We start from the raw sequence: 19,796 nt of genomic DNA, 5'->3' as shown, positions 1-19,796 counted from the left end.
TTCTGCTTATATCAGTTGAACGTGTGTGTGTGTGAGAGAAATCATCAACCCTCTGAATGCTATGGTTAATGTTTACGTCTTCTGTTGAGGCCATGTTCATCAGTTGACGTCAGCTTATCTTGATCTGCTCTGACCTTCAACCTGTGTTTGATAAAAACGCAAGATTAATTTGTTTATCATGAAAATTGACTGAGTTAATGTTTTAAAACATAATGGAAAATGATTTGTAAGTCAAAAATATTCAACTTCAAAATTTGAAACTTTCCCATACCTAAATCTTGTCCAACTTTTAGTATGGTGTAGAATAGACCAAACCTGATATAAAACCATAAAAAAAAAAAAAAATTTTTTTATTTTTTTTGTGTCAGTTGATGCATTAATCCATCTACCAGAAATATAAATATCCTTGTCTTGTGATTTGATGTAGAGACATCTGCAAAGATTACCTGTAGATATAGCAGACGGAAATCTGTTTGCTAAATAAACATTGCATGGCTGGAAGCTGTGTTCTTACATTGAGTGCATAGACAAAATCCTTGAATGGGTATTATGGTTGTGAATGTGTGGGTATCCAAAAATGTTATATCAACTGGCCTGAATTGAAATCAAAAGAAAAAAACAGTTGATTAGCAAATTTGAGAGACCAATTTCCTTTTATTTTGCACCTCTCTACTCTCACTGGGTGTTCTCATTTGCCACAACAAAACGATAAAAATATATCATTATATTTTTATACATAAAGTTTTGGCGTCATTTTTTTAACTCAATAGTTTTTGTTATGCTTCGGAACTTTATTTTTGACGGGTTTGTGAACTAGTGGAATTCAGAATTTTTTTTTTTTTTTGTGTGTCTTGCTTTCTATCAAATGTTCTTATTTTTTTCATTATTTGACGTGATTTAAATTTTCCTTTCTTTCTCTTTCTCAATTTATCTTTCTTTCACTTCTTCTGTTTCTTTTTTCCATCGTCCTCTCTTAGTCTCGTATTTCCTTTCTTCACTTCTCTTTTCCCCCTTCTGTGAAAATCTTAATTTTGTCATACTTGAACCAATTCACGAAGTTAAGACTTTTGCTTGCATCAAAAGACTAGCAAGACTAGAGTAAAAATGTACCATATTTCTATTAAAACTTTCTATCTTTCTACCTCTCTCTCTCTCTCTCCATTTCCTGTTCCTTCTCCCTAACCCCCTTATGCTCCTCCACCCAGCCCATTCCTATCTAGCTGAACATACACACACACACACACACACACACACACATGCAACTCTCCTTTATGTAATAGATATCTTGAGGATTAAATCGGCATTTTCTTTCAAAATAAGTATATAAAATGGCTGAAGAACCGAACCCCTTGAGAAAACCTAATCTGTTGACCTTCAAAAATGAATATTTTCTAAATTTTAGATATACATTCGAAGCAACGGCAAGCTAGGAATTACAAACCTTGTAGACGTTTGTTTTGTATTTTTTAAATTCCAACCAGATACATACACACACAGATGTTTGCCCTTTATTCAATAGACGACTTCCTGTCTGTTTCCCCAAGCAAGCTCTCTTTCGATTTTAATCATTAAAAGTCATGATTTTTTTTTGTTTTAATGTTTTAAACTTTTATTACGCACAAAACTTTTTCACATTTTTTTTTTTTTTTTTACACAAAAATCAAATTTTAACAATTTAATGAATTTAAAAGCAAAAATTAAGTTGAAACATATCAGTTGATGCAATTTGTATGAAAAAGAAAAAAGTATTATAGATTAACACCCTTACAAAAATAAAATTCTACTTATTTATTTTTTTTTTACATATAAGTTCTGTACATATTTCTGGAGGGGATCTACTTTTTCTAGGTGATTACCTGTGATTTTAGGTTTTTATGTATGCGTCTTTCTTTCGTATCCATTTTTCCTCCACCTCTATTGTTTTATAGTTTTTGCACAAAAATCTATTCTGAAAATTGTAATTTTTCTCTATTTTTTCCGTTCAGATTGTTCGTCTCGAGATGCCATATTTCTTTGCTGAGGTACCAACGGGGGAAAAACTCTTGTGTCGGATAGGAAAGTTCTTTCAGTTGCAATTTGGAAGGTGAGAATCCATTTTGTTGTGATTTCACATGAATTGACCTACAGTGAACAAATAACGATTCGATATTTATGCAGAGAACGACCAGTTTTTTTGTAAATGTTGCTTGAACATATTCCAGCAGCTTATATAAACGGACAGAATATGGCAAAACACTCAGCCAAAGCAGCAAACGACAGTTAATTAATTGGAAGAGGTGGTCTCACGATGTTGAAACTGTTCGAAATTTACAAAGAAAGGGGACTGTCGGTTAAGAACATAGTGTAACTGATTTAAAAAAATTTCCTACGAGACAGTTGCAAAAGTACTTCTTAGGAATCCTCAACAATAACTGAAAAATCTTTTAAAAAAAGAAAAGAAATAGCCTACCCTCTAACCTTAACAGAAAAAAAAAACAAAGTAGACAAAAAAAACATTTTCTCATAAATTTTTTTATTTTATCATTTGCTCAATTTGTGGAAAAGGAATTAAGAGCAACGTTTTTTTTTTTTTTTTTTTTTTTTTGTCCCCCCCCCCCCCGACAAAAGGTGGGTGGACCTGTAAATTCACCCTTGTCCGTTTGTCTGTCCACACTTTTCTCAATGACTATGCCTTGAAATTTTCGGAAATTTTGCACAAACATTAAACATGATATAAGTAAAAAAAGTAACAGAATGGATTTTCTGGGAAAACTTTGATTGCTCCCCTAGGGGTGCCTTTCGGGTTAAAATGGCTAAAATTGTCACTTTTGTGTTTATTAAAAAGAATTGATGCCTTGGCTTTTTATAAAACTTTCTGAAAAATTGTAACTAACTGATTTCTATATAATTTTGTTTGTCTATACTTTGCGATAACTCTTGGGTGTGCCTCAGGGGCTCTTTTAGGGCAAATTAAAACACTCCATTTTTGGGACTATTTTACCATATTTGTCCAAAATTTTCAGTGTATATCTATTCAGCAGTTTTGCATGGTGCTGAAGTCAAATTTAAATATGTTAAGGCCTTGGGGACTTAAGGGCTAAATGGGGGGGGGCAAATGATGAACTTGGTCATTTCTTTTTTTGTATGGACAGAACTCAAATTTACATATGTTAAGGCCTAAAATTGCACCGTTTGTTCATTTTCACCAGAATTTGACGTCTCCTGGGGACTTTTGGAGCTAAATGGGGGGGAGGGGGACAAATGCTTGTTCACCTGCACTCATGGGGGACCATGCATGCTTCACTTGTTTTTGTTTTTTTTTGTAGTTATAAGTATTAGTTACACAAGCGCAGTGGAATTACAGAGGATATGTGCTACAGAGAAAAAATAATGAGAATTATATGATGGATGTGTAATGCGAGTCTTAAAGTTTTGATGACCTCAGAGGAAGATTAAATTTGGACAGTTGAGAGAGATGTGTGCAGAATAAAGACTTCAATAGTATGACTGCTGAAAGAATAAGAACTATAATGTGGAGAAAGTATATTTGGATGGTGATGTTGTTGAAGTTGTCAAGATGTGTTGTCACTTTGTAATCACTGGTGTAATTGCAAAAGCTAAGAATAGATGGAGTAAGTTCAAGGAACTTCTGCCATTATTACCCAGCAGAATGTTACCACTGTCAACCGAGGGAAGAGTTTATCAATCATGTGTACGCAGTATGATGCTGATGTATGGAAATGAAACCTGTTCGGTGAGAGTTGCAGACACGAAGAAATGATAAAAGAATGATATGGTGGATGTGTAATGTGAGTCTTAAAGACAAGCTTAGATCTGATGACCTCAAAGGAAGATTAAATGAGGATAGTATGAAGAAATATGTGCAGAGCAGGAGACTTTGATAGTATTGTCACGTTGGAAGAATGAATAAGAGTTTTTGGTTTAGTAGATGTAGAACAGTTGAGGTAGCAAGATATGTTTACAGGGGAAGACCATAGAAAACATTGGAGGAAGTGATAAGGATGGATTTGAGAGACAGAGAGAGGCATAAAGCTCTATTAGAATGATACGATGTATGTGTAATGTGAGTTTTAAAGACGAGCTTAAATCTGTTGACGTCAGAAGATTAAAGGCATAAGCATTAGTTATACAAGAAATGCAGTGGAGTTACATCGAAGTTGAGAGATGATAATCAGTTTGCGTGCAAGAGATGGATGAGGATGCAGATGTGCAAAAAAAGTATATTTGAATGAAGTTATTGAGGTTGTCTAGAAAGTTTATTATCTTGGTGATAACATTAATGCACAGAGAGAAGTTGGTGCAGGTGTGATAACAAGCATTAGGAATAGTGGAGTTTTTTTTTGGTTTTAATTTGGGGGTCACCACTTATCAAGGCCAGGAGGCCATTCTAGGATGAGGGTTAATGAATGTTAGGTAGATGGTGAGAAAACACCATGATGATCAGTAATGGTGGAACTTGGGTTAGGGTTGATTTATATAAAAAGACAACTCAACAAGAACTTATTTATATTAGACTTGAAAACGAACATGTTATAGTCAGCTGGGAAGCAGCCCCACAGTATTGTATAGACGGACTGTTCTAGGAAAGAAACTCTGCTCATGGAATTTTCATTTATTTTTAGGCACAGATAGTGAGTGAGGGAATAGTTGGTAGTTGACAAGACAAGTATATGTTATGAAAGTTTATCAGTTGGCCAGGGGTGGGAGCATAGATTGAAGTTCAGTCCAACATCATAAAAGTAACAAGAGAGCAAATATAGACTCGCAACATCTTTTTTCTGATAAAGAGAAAATAAGAAGACGCCCACTAGATTTCAAAGACGGTTTTGTTCCCCCATCAAGTCAAGGCAGGAAAGGGTACTCTTATGAACTCCTCCCCAAATGTGACAGGAGTTCAATAAACTTCTGCCATTACTGACCAGCAGAGGCATACTTCTATTGACCAAAGGAAGAGTTTATCAAACATGTCCATACAGTTTGATGATGCATGAAAGTGAAACCTGGCTAGTGAGAATTGATAACGTGTGTTGCACAGAAAGAAATGATATGAGAATGATACAATGGATATGTAATGTGAATCTTAAAGACAGGCTTAAATCTGATGATTTCAGAGGAAGATTAAATATGGACAGTATACAGAGATATGTGCAGAACAGGAGACTTCTTTGGTTTGGTCGCATGGAATAACATGAAAGCGAGTTCTTGCATTGAGATAACAGGGTCAGTTGGCCAGGGAAATACCAAGGAAAACACTGCAGGAAGTGCTAAAGATGGACTTGAGAAAATGAGGAATAAAGACTGGCCAGGGATAGGTTAGTTTGAAAGTCAGTTTCTAAAAATCATCCAACACAGACGAGTATTTAAAACGGACATTAAATGAAAAGGTGATGATGATGGCGAGAGGCATACAGCATGGGGTGATATTGATTTGTCATGGATTTGTCATGTTCCGTTGAGACGACGAAGGCCATTTGATTAGCAATACACATGAAAAAATTTGAAATGGCTTGACATATTTGAATAATGGCATACATAAAAAGAGCTTGATAAGCTAAGACAGAATCTTTTTAAATTTTTGGTAACTTTTATAGGTTTTGACTATGCTGATTAGGAAAATCTCATTCAAATTTGGCAGAGACAAGTATTTTTCGATGGTTGGGGGGTGTGTCTATTTCGAAAGCTGTTCTTAACATGAGGCAGTTGAGGTTGTCTACTTCGAAAGCCGTTCATAATATGGGGAGGTTGGGGTGTCTAAACCGAAAGCCGTTCTTAACATGAGGAGGTTTGGGGTTGTCCACCAAAAGCAACCATACTATAATTTTTTATGAGGAGGGGGGGCTGCGTCAATCGGGCAACGCTGGTTTATGGGTCCTGCTAGTTATATATAAACTTTCACAACAATATATATATATTTTTTTGTTTTTCCAATAGAAATTTGAACCTTAGATATTACGAGAAACTACCTCAGTCATTTATTTGATGTGAATTTTTTCCAAGGACAGGCTCATGGGGGAAGCTCACATAATCATTACTTCAATATCAATACCAAATACTTTCTGAAGTTTTTGATAGCCATCATAAAAACTCTCTTACAACTAAAGATGGAGTCAACGTTTTTTTTTTTTTGTTTTTTTTTATCTGTTGCATTGATATGCATTTTTCTCTTTAAGAATTTTCTTTTTTTTATGATGAGTTCATGGAGGAAATATCCAGTATAGACTATATGAATATTGGTTGTTCTCACATGAACGAAACAGATCCATGTGTTAAAGGTTTAGAAAGAAAACGATTGGTACGATAGATAAAATCTTGGACTTCAGAATCTAGCAAAATTGTTATATATATATATCAAAACTGGTGTGTGTGTGTGTGTGTGTGTGATTATATATATATATATATATATATATATATATATATATATATATATAATCACACACACACACACACCAGTTTTGATATTTGGTTTCATTCCAAATTATTTTGCTATGAATTGACATACAAACAACTAACCTATTCTTAAAAAGAGAAGGAAAATAGATTTGTTATTTATTAACTAGCCTGAGTGCCCGGTGTTGCCCGGGTGTTTGGAGGTGTGTGTTGAGCAAAAAAAAAGAAAAAAAAAAGTGGTAGTAGGCAGGCAAGCTCAAGCCCGAACCGCAAAGGAGGAAAAAGGCGACGTTTTTGCCGTTGCGCTTATCGCCAAACCGGAAGTGGCAAAGATTTAAATTAAGGCTAATCAATCGAAAAGAGGGGATGACTTTAAAAAATATTGGTGAAAAAAGCGACCCCTCCCTGTAGTAAAGTGCCCAGTTGAGGGTGAAGGAATTAATGTTTTTTGCCAATTTTTCCTTATTTGTCATACGAAGGGTTTGAGCGTCAAAATGGTACTGATCTTATGAAAATCCGTCGCCTCTGTCGAAAGTTTTAGGCAGACATACAAGCATACATACATACATACATACATACATACATACATACATACATACATACAGGTGTGATTTATATTATAGAAGATAAAAGTTCTCAAAAATGTTTTTTGCATTATTCCATTTTTTTTCCTCAGATTATTGTTATCTGAATTTTTTGTGTAACTTTTCTCACTCTTTATCTTTATCTATTTCTTTTCTTTTTCCTTCCAGAGAGGTGATGTCGTCACCAATGTTGCTCAATATGCCAGAGAGAATTGACTGGAAAAAGTGTAATATCAGTGAAGACGAAGAGAAACAAAATGCTGCCAGTTTCAAACAAATGTACCGACCATTTGATTTCAACTTTACATAACCTTTTGAGCCCCCAACACTAGAGTCTGGTGTGTAAAGAGAAATTTTTGTTTTTCTTAATCATGAGAAGGAGGGGATACATTGTTGGATGTCACTTTTATACATTTTTTTATGAAATAAATGTGAAAAATTGATTACGGCTTTTTGTATGGTTATATTTCACTGCGGGAAGATTAGACATAAGAGTTAGGAAAGTGTGATTGAAAAGCCAGCACTCCTGAGGAGGAGCATTCCGGCCTGTAAAAAGTGTTGGTGCCAAGAAAAAAAATAAAAAATTAAAAAATAGCGGCATTGCTGCGAAAAATATACAAAAAAATATGAATTTTCCAAACATATTTTCACTGAGGATTTTTTATTATATAATAATTTTTATGAAATTGTGTGTTTTAGTTGTGCTTTGATATTAAATGCAAAGAATTGTTTAAAAATAAATTTTATGGAATCTGTTTTATGAAGGACAAGCAGGCCTTTACAAATTCCAAGGTGCTCCTAAAATAAACTCCATATGTCATAGTGTGGTCGGGTTACAATTGTTACTATTATTCATCAATGGCTAAGTGGTTAACGACATGGACTGATGGATGGGTGTGCCAAGTTTAAATCCATTTTGTTCCATAGAAATACTTTCACTTAAGGATGTTGGCAACCTTCATGTGATCCCTCCCACAAGTACTCAATGTCTTTCTGGACAGAATTCTAACTAAAAAGATATTAGGGGAACAAATGCCAACAAAAATCATTTGATTCATACAAAATTAATGAGATTCAGCAATAAAACCATCATCAAGGTTTTTTTTTTTTTTTTTTCACTGCTGGAGGAGGAATCCCTTTCTGGTTTCCTTCTGCCTTGTTTTAACTTGGTTAGATGTGACAACTGTCTGTTGAGGTTGTCTCTCCACCAGATTTTTTACTTCCTCGTGGTCTTTTTCATTTCCTCACGGTCCATTCTGTTGCTCTGTATGTCTTCTTTGTATATCTAACCCAATCGCATTTAAAACGCAGATGGCAAAAGCATGCAAAATAACCAAGAAAAAAAAAAGCTAAGTGACTGACTATAGTCAAGAGTGATCCAAAGGCTCCCTTTTTATTATTTGCTACACCAAGCTGTATGGGAGGGCACCACTTTATTCCCAGGAGAAGCTCCACTTGCTCTTAATCTTTCCCTTATAATGAGTGTTTAGCAAGAAGGCATCAATGCCTCCGTTCAGTTTCGAAAGACAATGGATAACTCCTGTAAGGGTAGCTGCATGTGCAATCATGAGGCAAGGGTTGCACAATCCCAACCACTCATCTCCTGAATCGGCACAGTGCAAGAAGTTCAGGAAAACTGGAAACAATGCCGAGATAAGCGGAGAGTACAGCACCAGGAATTCCCAAATTGTAACCCATTTTAGTACTGACCAGGCTCAATGTTGCTTAACTTCGGTGATATGATGGGAACTGGCATGCATGTCATGTGATTATGGAAGAAGACATCAAATATAATTTTTGAAGTCTTTGGTATGACTTGACTGATCGTTCAACCTGGCTCTCTTGGCCCATTAGCGGACATTCTTACCATTATGCCAAATGGGTCAGTTTAATAGCGAAGAAATCTAAGAGAATCTCCTAACAAAATGTCATTAGTAAACTCAACCCTTATCATCATCATCAGCATCATGTTTTTATATTAAAAGTTTTTTTTTGATGGAAATCGCTTCAGACAAGCCATGAAGCCACTTAATATAAGGAACTGGAAAAAATACTGCTTCAAGGTCAAAACTAGCCATCATAACTGTTAGATGGGTAGATTCCAACCCAGAAACCAGCAATTTTTCCCCTTTTATCAGAAACATCACTCATGGAATGTGAGAACTAACAGACAAAATAACGGAAGTGAGAGTTACAAGGCTGCCAAAAGTAAACCACGGTCCATTTTCTACTTTCTTCATTTACCACTCCTCCCTCATCATAGTAAGATGTGACACAAGGTCAAAAGGTGGGGATTAAAAAGCTAGCGCACTAGTGATGTGTGCATTCTGCCCATCAAAAAAATGCTCCAACAACCCTGTTATCTGGTAGGGGCCTCTCAGGCGATTAACAATAAACTAACTCTTTCTTAAATGCAGTGAGTATCCTGCTCTCCATATGGTCAGATCCCCCAAAGTATATATTAGTCATGCTGCATGCAGTCAAATCACTTTTTACAATCAGGCCTTCCTTGGTCTGGCATGCTCTCTGATGCCCAGATTATCCAGATGTGTTATGGAGTTGATGCAAGATGTGGCACGCTATACATGGCCAAACTACCTGAGATGTCAAGTGTGTAAGACATCCAAAATTTCATCAATATTTAGCTTCTGATGAGGCACAGCTGAAAGGAAAATTGGATTGTAGGAAAATATATATTCGGAAAGTGAGCAACATGACTATATTATTGTTTCTTGTAATATTTGAAGGGTGTAAATATATAAAGTTTTTTTTATGAACCAATGATTATGAATTTTAGTGTGTGTTTATATATATATATTCTCAGCAACCCTGTAAGTAACATTGGCACATTATTTTTTTGCCAACTTTACCATTTAGGGGATGTGCTTCACCCTCTCCCCTCTAAAAAAAAAACTTAAAATAAGTTAGATACAGAAAATTTGATAGAAAAAAAAGAATTGTTCTTCATCAAATTTTCGTCTAATACATTTTTAAAGGATTGGTACACATGCATCAATAATATGTAAGTGTTTGGTTAAATTGTAAACTATTGAACTTATCAGTATGAATTATGGAATATGTTTTCAAGGCATGTTGCACATTATTAGTTTTTAGACTGTATAGTCTAAAAACTAATAATTAGTTTAGTGGGCATGCCGCCAAAATCGTATCATACCCCTCCTGCCCAAAGAAAGAAAAAGACATTAAAATTCCAAACTAATGTGATATTCCTGAGATAGACATCTTTTGACTAGTGTGCATATATATATATATATATATATATATATATATATATATATATATATATATATATGTTAGTTATGGGACGATTTCAATATTTTTCTTGATTCTGTACTAAATACTGATTCCTGTAAATATTTTAACTATAGAGTTGTTGTTATTATTTTTTTTTTTTTTTTGCAATTACTATAAAAAAACATGTTGAATATGCAGATATTTTCTCAAACGTTAAAAAATTCACTTGCTGTCGATAATCTATAGATTTTAGTTCTACTGGTAGTTTAAAATCAATAAATATTTATGCTGGTTGGGCATTCTTCACTACTGGGTCGCAAGAGTCACGCAGCATCTGAAAAAGTTGCCCCTTACCCAATTTATATTCTTCAACAAGTGATGATGTTGGCAGTTTTAACTTTGTTAATGAACAATCTTTATGTAAAAATGAGCAGAGATCATTATTATTTGATGGCTACATAGACTGGCGCGTTGCATTCGACTTAGAATGCCAACTCATATTTCCAACTGGAAAGTATAGCGACATGTGCAGAACAGGAGACTGACGGGATAGCCACATTGAAAAAAACAAGCTTTTGGTTTAGTAGAGGTAGAGGAGGTCAGTTGGCAGGGGAAGGCCACGTAAAACATGGGAGGAGATAAGAAGGATGGATTTGAGAGAAAGAAGGATGTGTAAAGATCTGGCTAGAAATAAAGTTTATTTTGAAAGTTAATTTCTTAAAGCCGCACAATGCATGATAGCATGTAAAACAGGTGTTTAACCAAATATGGTGGTGATGAATTCAAAAAGAAAAATTATCAAACCTCTTTTTACTAAATTTCATGCAGCATTTGACAATATTTCTCTGATAAGCTTGTTATTCATATCACTAATGTGTTTCGGTTGGCGGCATGGTTACAATGCGTCGCCACTTACTAAGGCCAAAAGCCACTTGAGGATAAAGATTATCTGTTGAATGCTGAACAACCAGAGGGTTCAAAATTGGAGTACTGTTGCCACATCTGGGCAGGAGCGCCTAGAAGCAGCTTATCCTGCCTTGTCAAAGTTCAAAATAGACTTTGTAGCCTAGTGGGAGATGCCCTTTTCTCTTCCCTGCAACCTCTTGGAAGAGACGTTGCAAAACTGTCTCTGCTTTATCATTATTTTCATGGCAAGTGCTTGTCCGAGTTCCAATCTATGGTTTCACCTGTCCTGACTTTCACAAAAAACATTCGTCTACTGAAAACACTATTAATAATTTCTCCCATTCTTTATCTGTGCCTAAACTTAAACGTAGATTTAATGAACAAAGCTTCTTTCTTAGAACTGCACAGTTGTGGAACTCGTTTCCGTTTTCCTGCTTTCCAACTGACTACAATATGGTTGTCTTCAAGTCCAATGTAAACAAGTTCTTGATGAGCCGTACCCTTAAGTAATCCAATTTACCCAATTCCCACTAATGATTACTACAACATTTTCCCATTGACTACTGTACACTCATTAACCCTTATCCTCAAGTGGCCTTCAGGCCTTGATAAGTGGTGACTCTTGTAAAAACAAAAAAAAAAATGATGGCTGGAATGGACAAAATTTGATTTCTAAAAAAGGACAGCCTCACACATATTTGCTGATGTTAGACTTGAGGACGACTGTTGTAGTCTACAAGGAAGCACTCCTGCTGCAATATGTTCCACAGATGTGAGTTTCTTGAAAAGAATCTCTATTCATGGAAACTGTTTTGCTTTAAGTACACAAAAAAAAAATGAAAAGTTTTTTACCAGTGGTGGTAGAAGTCGAGTTCTAGCTGTGAATATTTTGGGGCTTTTAAACCAATGCATTTCAGGTGAGAATATAGTGTCATGTCTAAAATTAGTATAAATACAAAAAAAAATTATGAAAAATGATCCAGTAGAAAAATAATTACAAGTTAAAAATAGAATTTATCAAATTTTATCAAATGTGGAAGAATTGTGTGACAGACTTATCTCCCTTGACTTAAATTGCCTTAAATTAAGGTCCACTATTTTTAAACACAATATGTCAGAACGTAATTGTGAATGATTTTTTGTTAGAAACACTAATCTACATCTAGCACATTTACTGAGTAATTTTTTGTAATTTTTGGAATTCATACTAAATTTGATATGATACATAAGTACGTAATAATGTTTTCACCTGAAATGCATCAATTTAAAAGATCAATCTACACAAGCACCAACATTTTATACATTTTTTAATATTTATTTTATATATGTTACACCAGATATTGAAGATTATCATGGAAATAGCGATAGAGTAGAGAAGGACTAACATCTCTTCTATGTGAAAGGAGTGATGTTTCAATTCTTCTATTTGCTGATCTTCTTTTGGTGTCTTTTGTTATATTTAGCAAACATTTTAGGAATTTATGTGACCTAATCATTTTTGTAGGTTAATATTTTGATCAGATTAAACTATACCTTCATTGAGGCTGTTACATTGTCCATTGTCATCTTCCTGACTAAGGATATTTTTGTTATGTGCATCTCTTCATTTGTAGTGGGGTTTTTTTGGAGGGGGGGGGGTTAAGGAGGAACTGCAATAAAAAGTTTGCAGGGCAACCATACAACGAATTGCACAGACCACCTCCTAGAAAACGAAAGATTTATTTAACCACACACCTATAGTTGTTATAATCAATGTAAATCATTGCTCAGTGGTAGAAAAGGTCAAATTGGAAGAGAGAGAGAGTTAATTACATGTCAAGCACATTGCTTATATTATTGATTTGTTAAACCATTCTTTTAATATGTCTGTTCCCTTGGTCACTTCTACCAAGACTGACTAGAGCTTTGCCTACCAATCTCTCCCTGTCGTCCATGTTAGATGCCATGTCCATCTAAATGCTATCAACGTTCTTTTATGAGAATTCTACTTTGCTGACTTTTCTGTTTACAGTACATCCTGCCTAATTACTAATATGCATCAGCTAACATATCTACCAGCAAACCTATCTACATCAATTGTTGTAATTTGTAATTATTGCTTGTGTAGATTAGCGATCTTTTAAAAAAAACGCATTTCAGGTGAAAACATTATTACGTACTTACATGTCATATGTGGTCCTGGATATGACCTTAAACTATATCCGATGGTGAGGCCCCAGCTTGCGGGCCTTGGGGAGTGTGGAGCCACCCTTTAATTACCATTGCTCCCAGGTCCACTCTGACCCGGAGTGGTAGTGCCTGTTAGGGTCCCAACTATGGGTTAAATAGAAACCAACTTGAAAACAACAAATATATTCTATTAAAAAATTTTCTTCAAAATCTTTGGATTCGGCATTAAATAACCCGAAAAGTGTTGATATGCCGTAAAACAAAAACAACCAACCAACCAACAACATGTCATATGTAAATTAATATAAATTCCAAACATTACGAAAAATAGTGTGCTGGATGTATTTTCAACAAAAAAATCATCCACAATTATATTCTGGAATTGTTTGTTTAAAAATGGTAAGCCCTTAATTTAAGTGAAAGGTTATCTCTCTTGTTTGTCTTACTGAATAGGTCACACAACTCTTCCACATCAAAACATATGATAAAACTTGATAATTCGATAAATTCTATTTTTACTTGTAATTATTTTTCTACTGGATCATTTACCATAACATGCATTAACAGAGTGTTCGTAATATGCGTTAACAGAGTGCTACACAATCTACTGGACTCTAATTATTTACAATCAATTTAGATCATTGCACAGTCATATCAGATGCAAATGGTTGCTCAGTTGTAGAAAAGGTCATTTGATGAAGGGAAGAGAGAGAATTAATTAGATGTCAAGCACATTGCTTACTTATATTATTGCATTTTTAGTATGTCTGATCCCTTAGTCACTTCTACATAAGCACCTGGACCCTTTAATTATTTCACTTAAGGTTGCATGCCTTTTAGATATATGTGAAGCATTTATTGACTGTGGCATCAATTCCCCATGAAAATTGTCTCAGAATGATGCCCCTTTCCCTGAGAATTGATGACATAATTTTATCTTTAATCATGGATTAAGCAAGAAAATTAAGTAAGAAATAATTGATGTGGTCTCTACTCTAAACAGCAGATTCTCAGAAAAAAATCTTGGAAGCAAACAAGTGCAGTTATATATTGGGATCCTACACCAGCAAGTAGAGATTATGTTAACTAGTATTAATTTTGGTGACTGTTATATAAACACATGTCAGGATAACCTGGTGGAAAACAGAAATAGACTCCAGTGCAGCTGACATGATTGAAGCAGAAAGGTCAAGGATAACCTTCATAGACAAAGCACGCTAGACTTGCAGGTGTTGAATGATATTCCATAGAAATGACGTCATGTGTTCTAGGAATAGAATAGAGTTTTGAACAGTTGAAACCAGGAAGCAAGAGAGAGGAGATGTGTCTAAAAATGTAGAGAGAATCTAAGTGAATACTGCCTCAACAGTCTATTCGTACATCTAAGTCGTAAGACTAAGAAAATTAAGTAAGAAATAATTTACGTTGTCTCTCCACCAAAGAACAGACTCTCTGAAATCCCAGCAAGTCTCCATTGTTTCCATGCATGAGAAGATACATTTTAAGTTAAACAGAAGATGAGAGGATGGTGGCTACATTGAAAGAACAGATAAGGGTTTTTGGTTTAGTAAATGTAGAGGTTGAGGGGTTGGCAGGGGAATGCCACGTAAAATATGGGAGGAAGTAAGAAGGATGGATTTGAGAGAAAGAGGGATGTCTAAAGATCTGGCTAGAGATATAGTTTATTTTGAAAGTCAATTTCTTGAAGCCGTCCAACATATGCCTGCATGTAAAACAGGTGTCGAACCAAATATGGTTTGTGAAAAAGCGACAATAAAAAGAATGAAGAGCAGCAACCGTTCACGTATGTAAACAAAACTTTGTTGATCATTTCTTGATCACTCACTGGCGATAACTCAGAGGCACACAAGCACGCATTTTTTAGAAACAATACGCACGAAAGGTTCATTTAATGAAAATATTATACTCCTTCCACAAAACGTTTGAAACAAATTCTCGAAAATGATAATTGAAAATTTATAGAAAAGTCAATGAATTAGGTGAAGAGAACAGGTGACAAGGTGAAGATATTCACTGGATTTTTGAAGCTGTTAATCTCACCTCAACAAACTGAAGGAACACTCATCCTACGTGGATGGAACCAACTTCCTCCAAAGGAGGAAGTTCATGGAAATATCAAATTCACAACCGTCCACCAATTGCTTGTATATCCCGATCATAATGATGTTTGGTTTTTGCAGTTCTTGCAAGTAGGTGTCAGTGTGCTCCTCCTACATACAGCGCCTGGTATCCCCAAATGGTCACCCATCTGGTACTGAATTGACTGAAGGTTGCTTAACTTTAGTGATCTAAGGAGAACTGATGTGTCAAGGTGATTTATGCCGTCTATAATCTGGGCGGTCATTTCAATATAAATCTATAACTACTATTATGCCATGTGTTCTTCAGAATTTTCTGATTTATTTTCTGCTTCCTTTGTTCCAGTTCGTTTGACTCATTGGTCTAGTGGTCTTCATGAATTCACTGTTTTGATATTTCATTGTAATATCTTTTCCTATTCCAGTAGAAGACCAGCAGGCTTGCGGAACTCTCTTCCTGTTGACTGTTTTTCTTCTACCTATAGCTTAAAGACTAAGGTTAATCGGAAACACCTGTCTTTGCATCAATCATCTTTCATTCTTTTTAGCTCCTTACGTCAAGTGGCTTCATGCTTTGTGTGGGGGCGAATTCCTTTAAAATAGATAAAAAGCAACAAAAATAAAAAAAAATGTACTATGTTGATAATAAAACCAGAATATTTTAATAAAGTATCGAGAAAATGTTGATTATGTTTGATATTTTGATAAAAACTATGTAATGTTGATAAATTCAAAAAGCTATGCAACGTTGATGTTGAATGCAAAAAAAAAAAAAAAAAAATGTTATATAACAGATCTCACTCAATTACTGTATTATCCACTCTGTTAAAAAGTGCAATTGCGCACGCATTTCACCGTACATTAAAATTTCAGTCACGTACACAATTTCCATTATGCCTATGCACGCTCTGCGAAGAACAAAAACAAAACTGTGTTCTCCATGTGGACATAGCAGGCGACATACCACATGATCAGAAATGCAACTTACTGACCAATCAAAGACATAATAAATGAAATATTTCTTTGATCCGATTCAAGCCAAAGACTGACTATAAAAGGAAACTCTCCTTCGACCACGAGGCAGTCTTACCATCCTTGGGGATCGTCTCACCATTGTCGCCGTCACCAATTTTCTGCAAATATCTCGCCATCACCAACTTACTACGAAAATCTTCTCTCGTCGCCGACACCAACTTAATGCTAATATGTAGCTGTTGTCAACTTATCGCTAGTAACTCGCCGACATCAACCAAACTCATTGCTACTAATGACGACGCCTCTACCGCTATAAATCTCTGATTTGGTAAGAATAAAATATATATATTTAATTTGATTCAGTTGTCTGTATTTTTCTTGCAACCATACGCTTGTCTATTACAAAACTATGCAACATTGGGGTTAAATAAAAAAAAACTATGCTATGTTGATGTTAAATCCAAAAAGTATGCAATGTTTGTATTGAACTCAAAAACTGAAACATTGATGTTAAATCCAAAAAACTTTTGCAATATTGATGTTAAACCCATAAAACTATCCAACGTTCGTGCTAAATCAAAAAACGTATGCAAAATTGATTTTAAATCTCTAAAAAATATGCAGTGTTCATGTTGAACCCAAAAAGACTATGCAATGTTCATGTTAAACCCAAAAACTATGCAATATTGGTGTTAAACCTGAAAAATTATGCAACATTGATGTTGAATCCTAAAAACTATTCAACGTTCAGGTTAAATCCCCAAAACTATGCAACATTCGTGTTGAATCAAAAAAAAAAAAAAATGTTGAACCCGAAAAATTAGGTAATATTGATGTTTACTCTCCCCCCCCCCCAAAAAAAAATATGTAATGTTGATATTAAACCCTAAAAACTATGCAGTGTTGATGTTAAACCCAAAAAACTATGCAATGTTGATGCTGAACCAAAAAAACTATGCAACATTGATTTAAAACCCAAAAAACTATACTGTGACAGTGTCATTGGATTTAACAATAATAATGATGGCAGTGATGATGATGTTGATGATAGTGGTAGCGATGGTTCTGATGATAATGATGTAAAGAAAGAGCATTGTTAGGAAAGGCTGTTATTGTATCAGTTTAATACACACACCTATTCGTGGATATTTATAAAAAAGAAACTGTTTTCTTTCATGATAATTTCTGTTGGTATAAATGCCTATTATAAAAAGAACACTAGCTGAAAGCGTGGTGATCATATATAAAAATATCTGAAAAATGTCAGAAATTGTACCTTTGGTGATTTGACAAGTTCATCTGAATAGTTAATAATAATGTTAAGAAAAAGCAGTTAACCAAATTCTGGGTGGTCAAAATTTATTATTGGGTCACCTGAAATATGGATTTTCTTTGGATAAGGAAAAGCAAGATGGTGAATACAAAGTCAAATGTCTATTTATTATTGTCCGGGGAATTTAATCACCCCCCCAAAGATAACCAAATTATTCATTTTTTACTCATATGAAATCACACTTGGAAAAAATCCTTGATTATGCAAATGTAGTGATGGTGAAAGGTAGAGACCCAATGGAAGGTGAAGGCAATGAACCCTCCTGTTGAGAGTGGCAGTCAGAGATGCATATTAAGGAAGAAGAAAAGGAAAAAAATTTTTAGAGGCTGAAAATTTCAAAAACTGCCTGAGATTGTTTTTCTGAGAATTGTGTGATGGAATTCTGGGAATCAGAGGCGGGGTTAAGCCCACCCGATTCTAAATATAATGAAAGACAAAAATAACCTCAAGGACACACTCTGCTGACTGCTTGGTGCTTTCACATCAGTCAGAGAGAAGCCTGACTTGAGACACACTGCTGACTGCACAAGTCCAAGAAAACCCCCTTGGGACACTCTTTCACACCAGTCCAAAAGACACACTCTGCCGATTGCCTGAGGTTTTCACACCAGTCAGAAAGAGAAACCCCTGACTTAAGTCTCACTCTATTTTAAGCCCCTGAATCTACACTGTGAAGAGACTACATTCTATTTCAGTACTTAATTTATATTTTTATCTCCTGATTGTTTTATTTAATGATAGCGTTTTCTCGTCATAAATGTTTATTATATCTATCAAGTTGATCTTAAGGATAGCATACTCAACCATTTTATATTTCTTTCAGACCCCCCCCCCTCAATTTCTGTTTTTTTTTTCATTTTATGTTGAATTTACTTATAACGGCACTAGTTGAATTTCAGGACCCCCCCCCCTCGCTGTTCTCTTATATGGCAATTTATTAAACGTCACTCGCAAAAATACAGAAAGCGATCACGTTTTTGTTTTAACGATTAATTAAAAAAAAAAAGTCTTTTGGGACGCTGATATTAAAGCTAAAAGTCTTCTCAAATCAGTTTGCACTCTGGAGACGAATGCGTGTTCGAGATAAGTGTATTTTAATTTTTATGTTTAATTTCTAATATTAATAACTACATTCTATTTCAGTACTTAATTTATATTTTTATCTCCTGATTGTTTTATTTAATGATAGCGTTTTCTCGTCATAAATGTTTATTATATCTACCATGTTGATTGCATGAACAGATTAGGAAATTGTATTCATTGTTAATTCGTGAGAGGTGAATCTATCACCATACGTTCCCTTTAAAAAACTCGCCAGTTGGACTTTATTAAGTACAATACTTAATAGATTTTTTTTTTTTTTTTTTTTTTTAAAGGAGAGTAGAGAACGTTTTGTGGATGCATTGTCGGCAGCTCCCGTTACTCTCGCTTCTCTTTATTTGTCACTCAGTCCTCATTTTTTTAATGAGTGATTTTTCTGACAAAGGGAGAAGAAAAAGCTGTATTCTAGGTTGGCAGTATTTTGCGTGAACAGTCGACAGAGATAACGGAAATTTTCTGTTCTATGTCTATCCCTGTAGCCATGTCACTAGTAAGGATGCTGGAGGTAAACGTTTTATCTGGGCTGACGTTATCCGCCTGATAGTCAGGGACCCGAACCTTGGATTAACCACTAAGGAGGCTGTCCTATCAGCAGGCGCAAAGTACTGGGGCTGCTGTATTGCCATTTGGTGAATGGATTCTGGACCATGCAGTAGTCTCTGGTGGGGCCTCTCGATGCCATACTAGTGGGTAATTATTACGGCTTTACCTTATCATGTGCTACAAAAAAAAAAAAATTCTTTGTTACTTTTCTCTCTTTGTTTCCCCTCTCTGTCCTGCTCTAAGCAAGTCTAACGACCTAGTCCACAAACTCCAAAATTCCATCATGACAAGTTTCAATAAAAAATACACGATTAAACCCGGATCTGAAACTTCCAACGTAGAACCCCACTACCATGTCTCCTTCTCTAACATCAGGGGTCTACGTTCTAACCTTCCAGAGGTTGAAGCCCAATTACAGGAGACTAAACCAGACCTTTTATTTTT

General features: G+C 35.1%; 1 protein-coding gene across 1 annotated transcript in view; it reads left to right on the top strand.

Moving 5' to 3' along the window:
* Positions 1-7,414, top strand: part of LOC145260446 (CWF19-like protein 1) — a 59,260-nt gene extending 51,846 nt beyond the window's left edge. The window contains exons 14-15 of the mRNA XM_080118496.1: positions 1,986-2,083; positions 7,140-7,414. Of these exons, the coding sequence (XP_079974622.1) occupies positions 1,986-2,083; positions 7,140-7,281 (240 nt within the window). The 3' untranslated portion in view covers positions 7,282-7,414. The remainder of the gene's footprint in view (positions 1-1,985; positions 2,084-7,139) is intronic.
* The last annotated feature ends 12,382 nt before the right edge of the window (positions 7,415-19,796 follow it).

This window comes from Euprymna scolopes, chromosome 36 (assembly GCF_053919585.1).
Source record: "Euprymna scolopes isolate OS-2025 chromosome 36, ASM5391958v1, whole genome shotgun sequence".
In the NCBI taxonomy this organism is placed as follows: domain Eukaryota; kingdom Metazoa; phylum Mollusca; class Cephalopoda; order Sepiida; family Sepiolidae; genus Euprymna; species Euprymna scolopes.
This window is presented reverse-complemented; position numbering and strand designations above follow the sequence as displayed.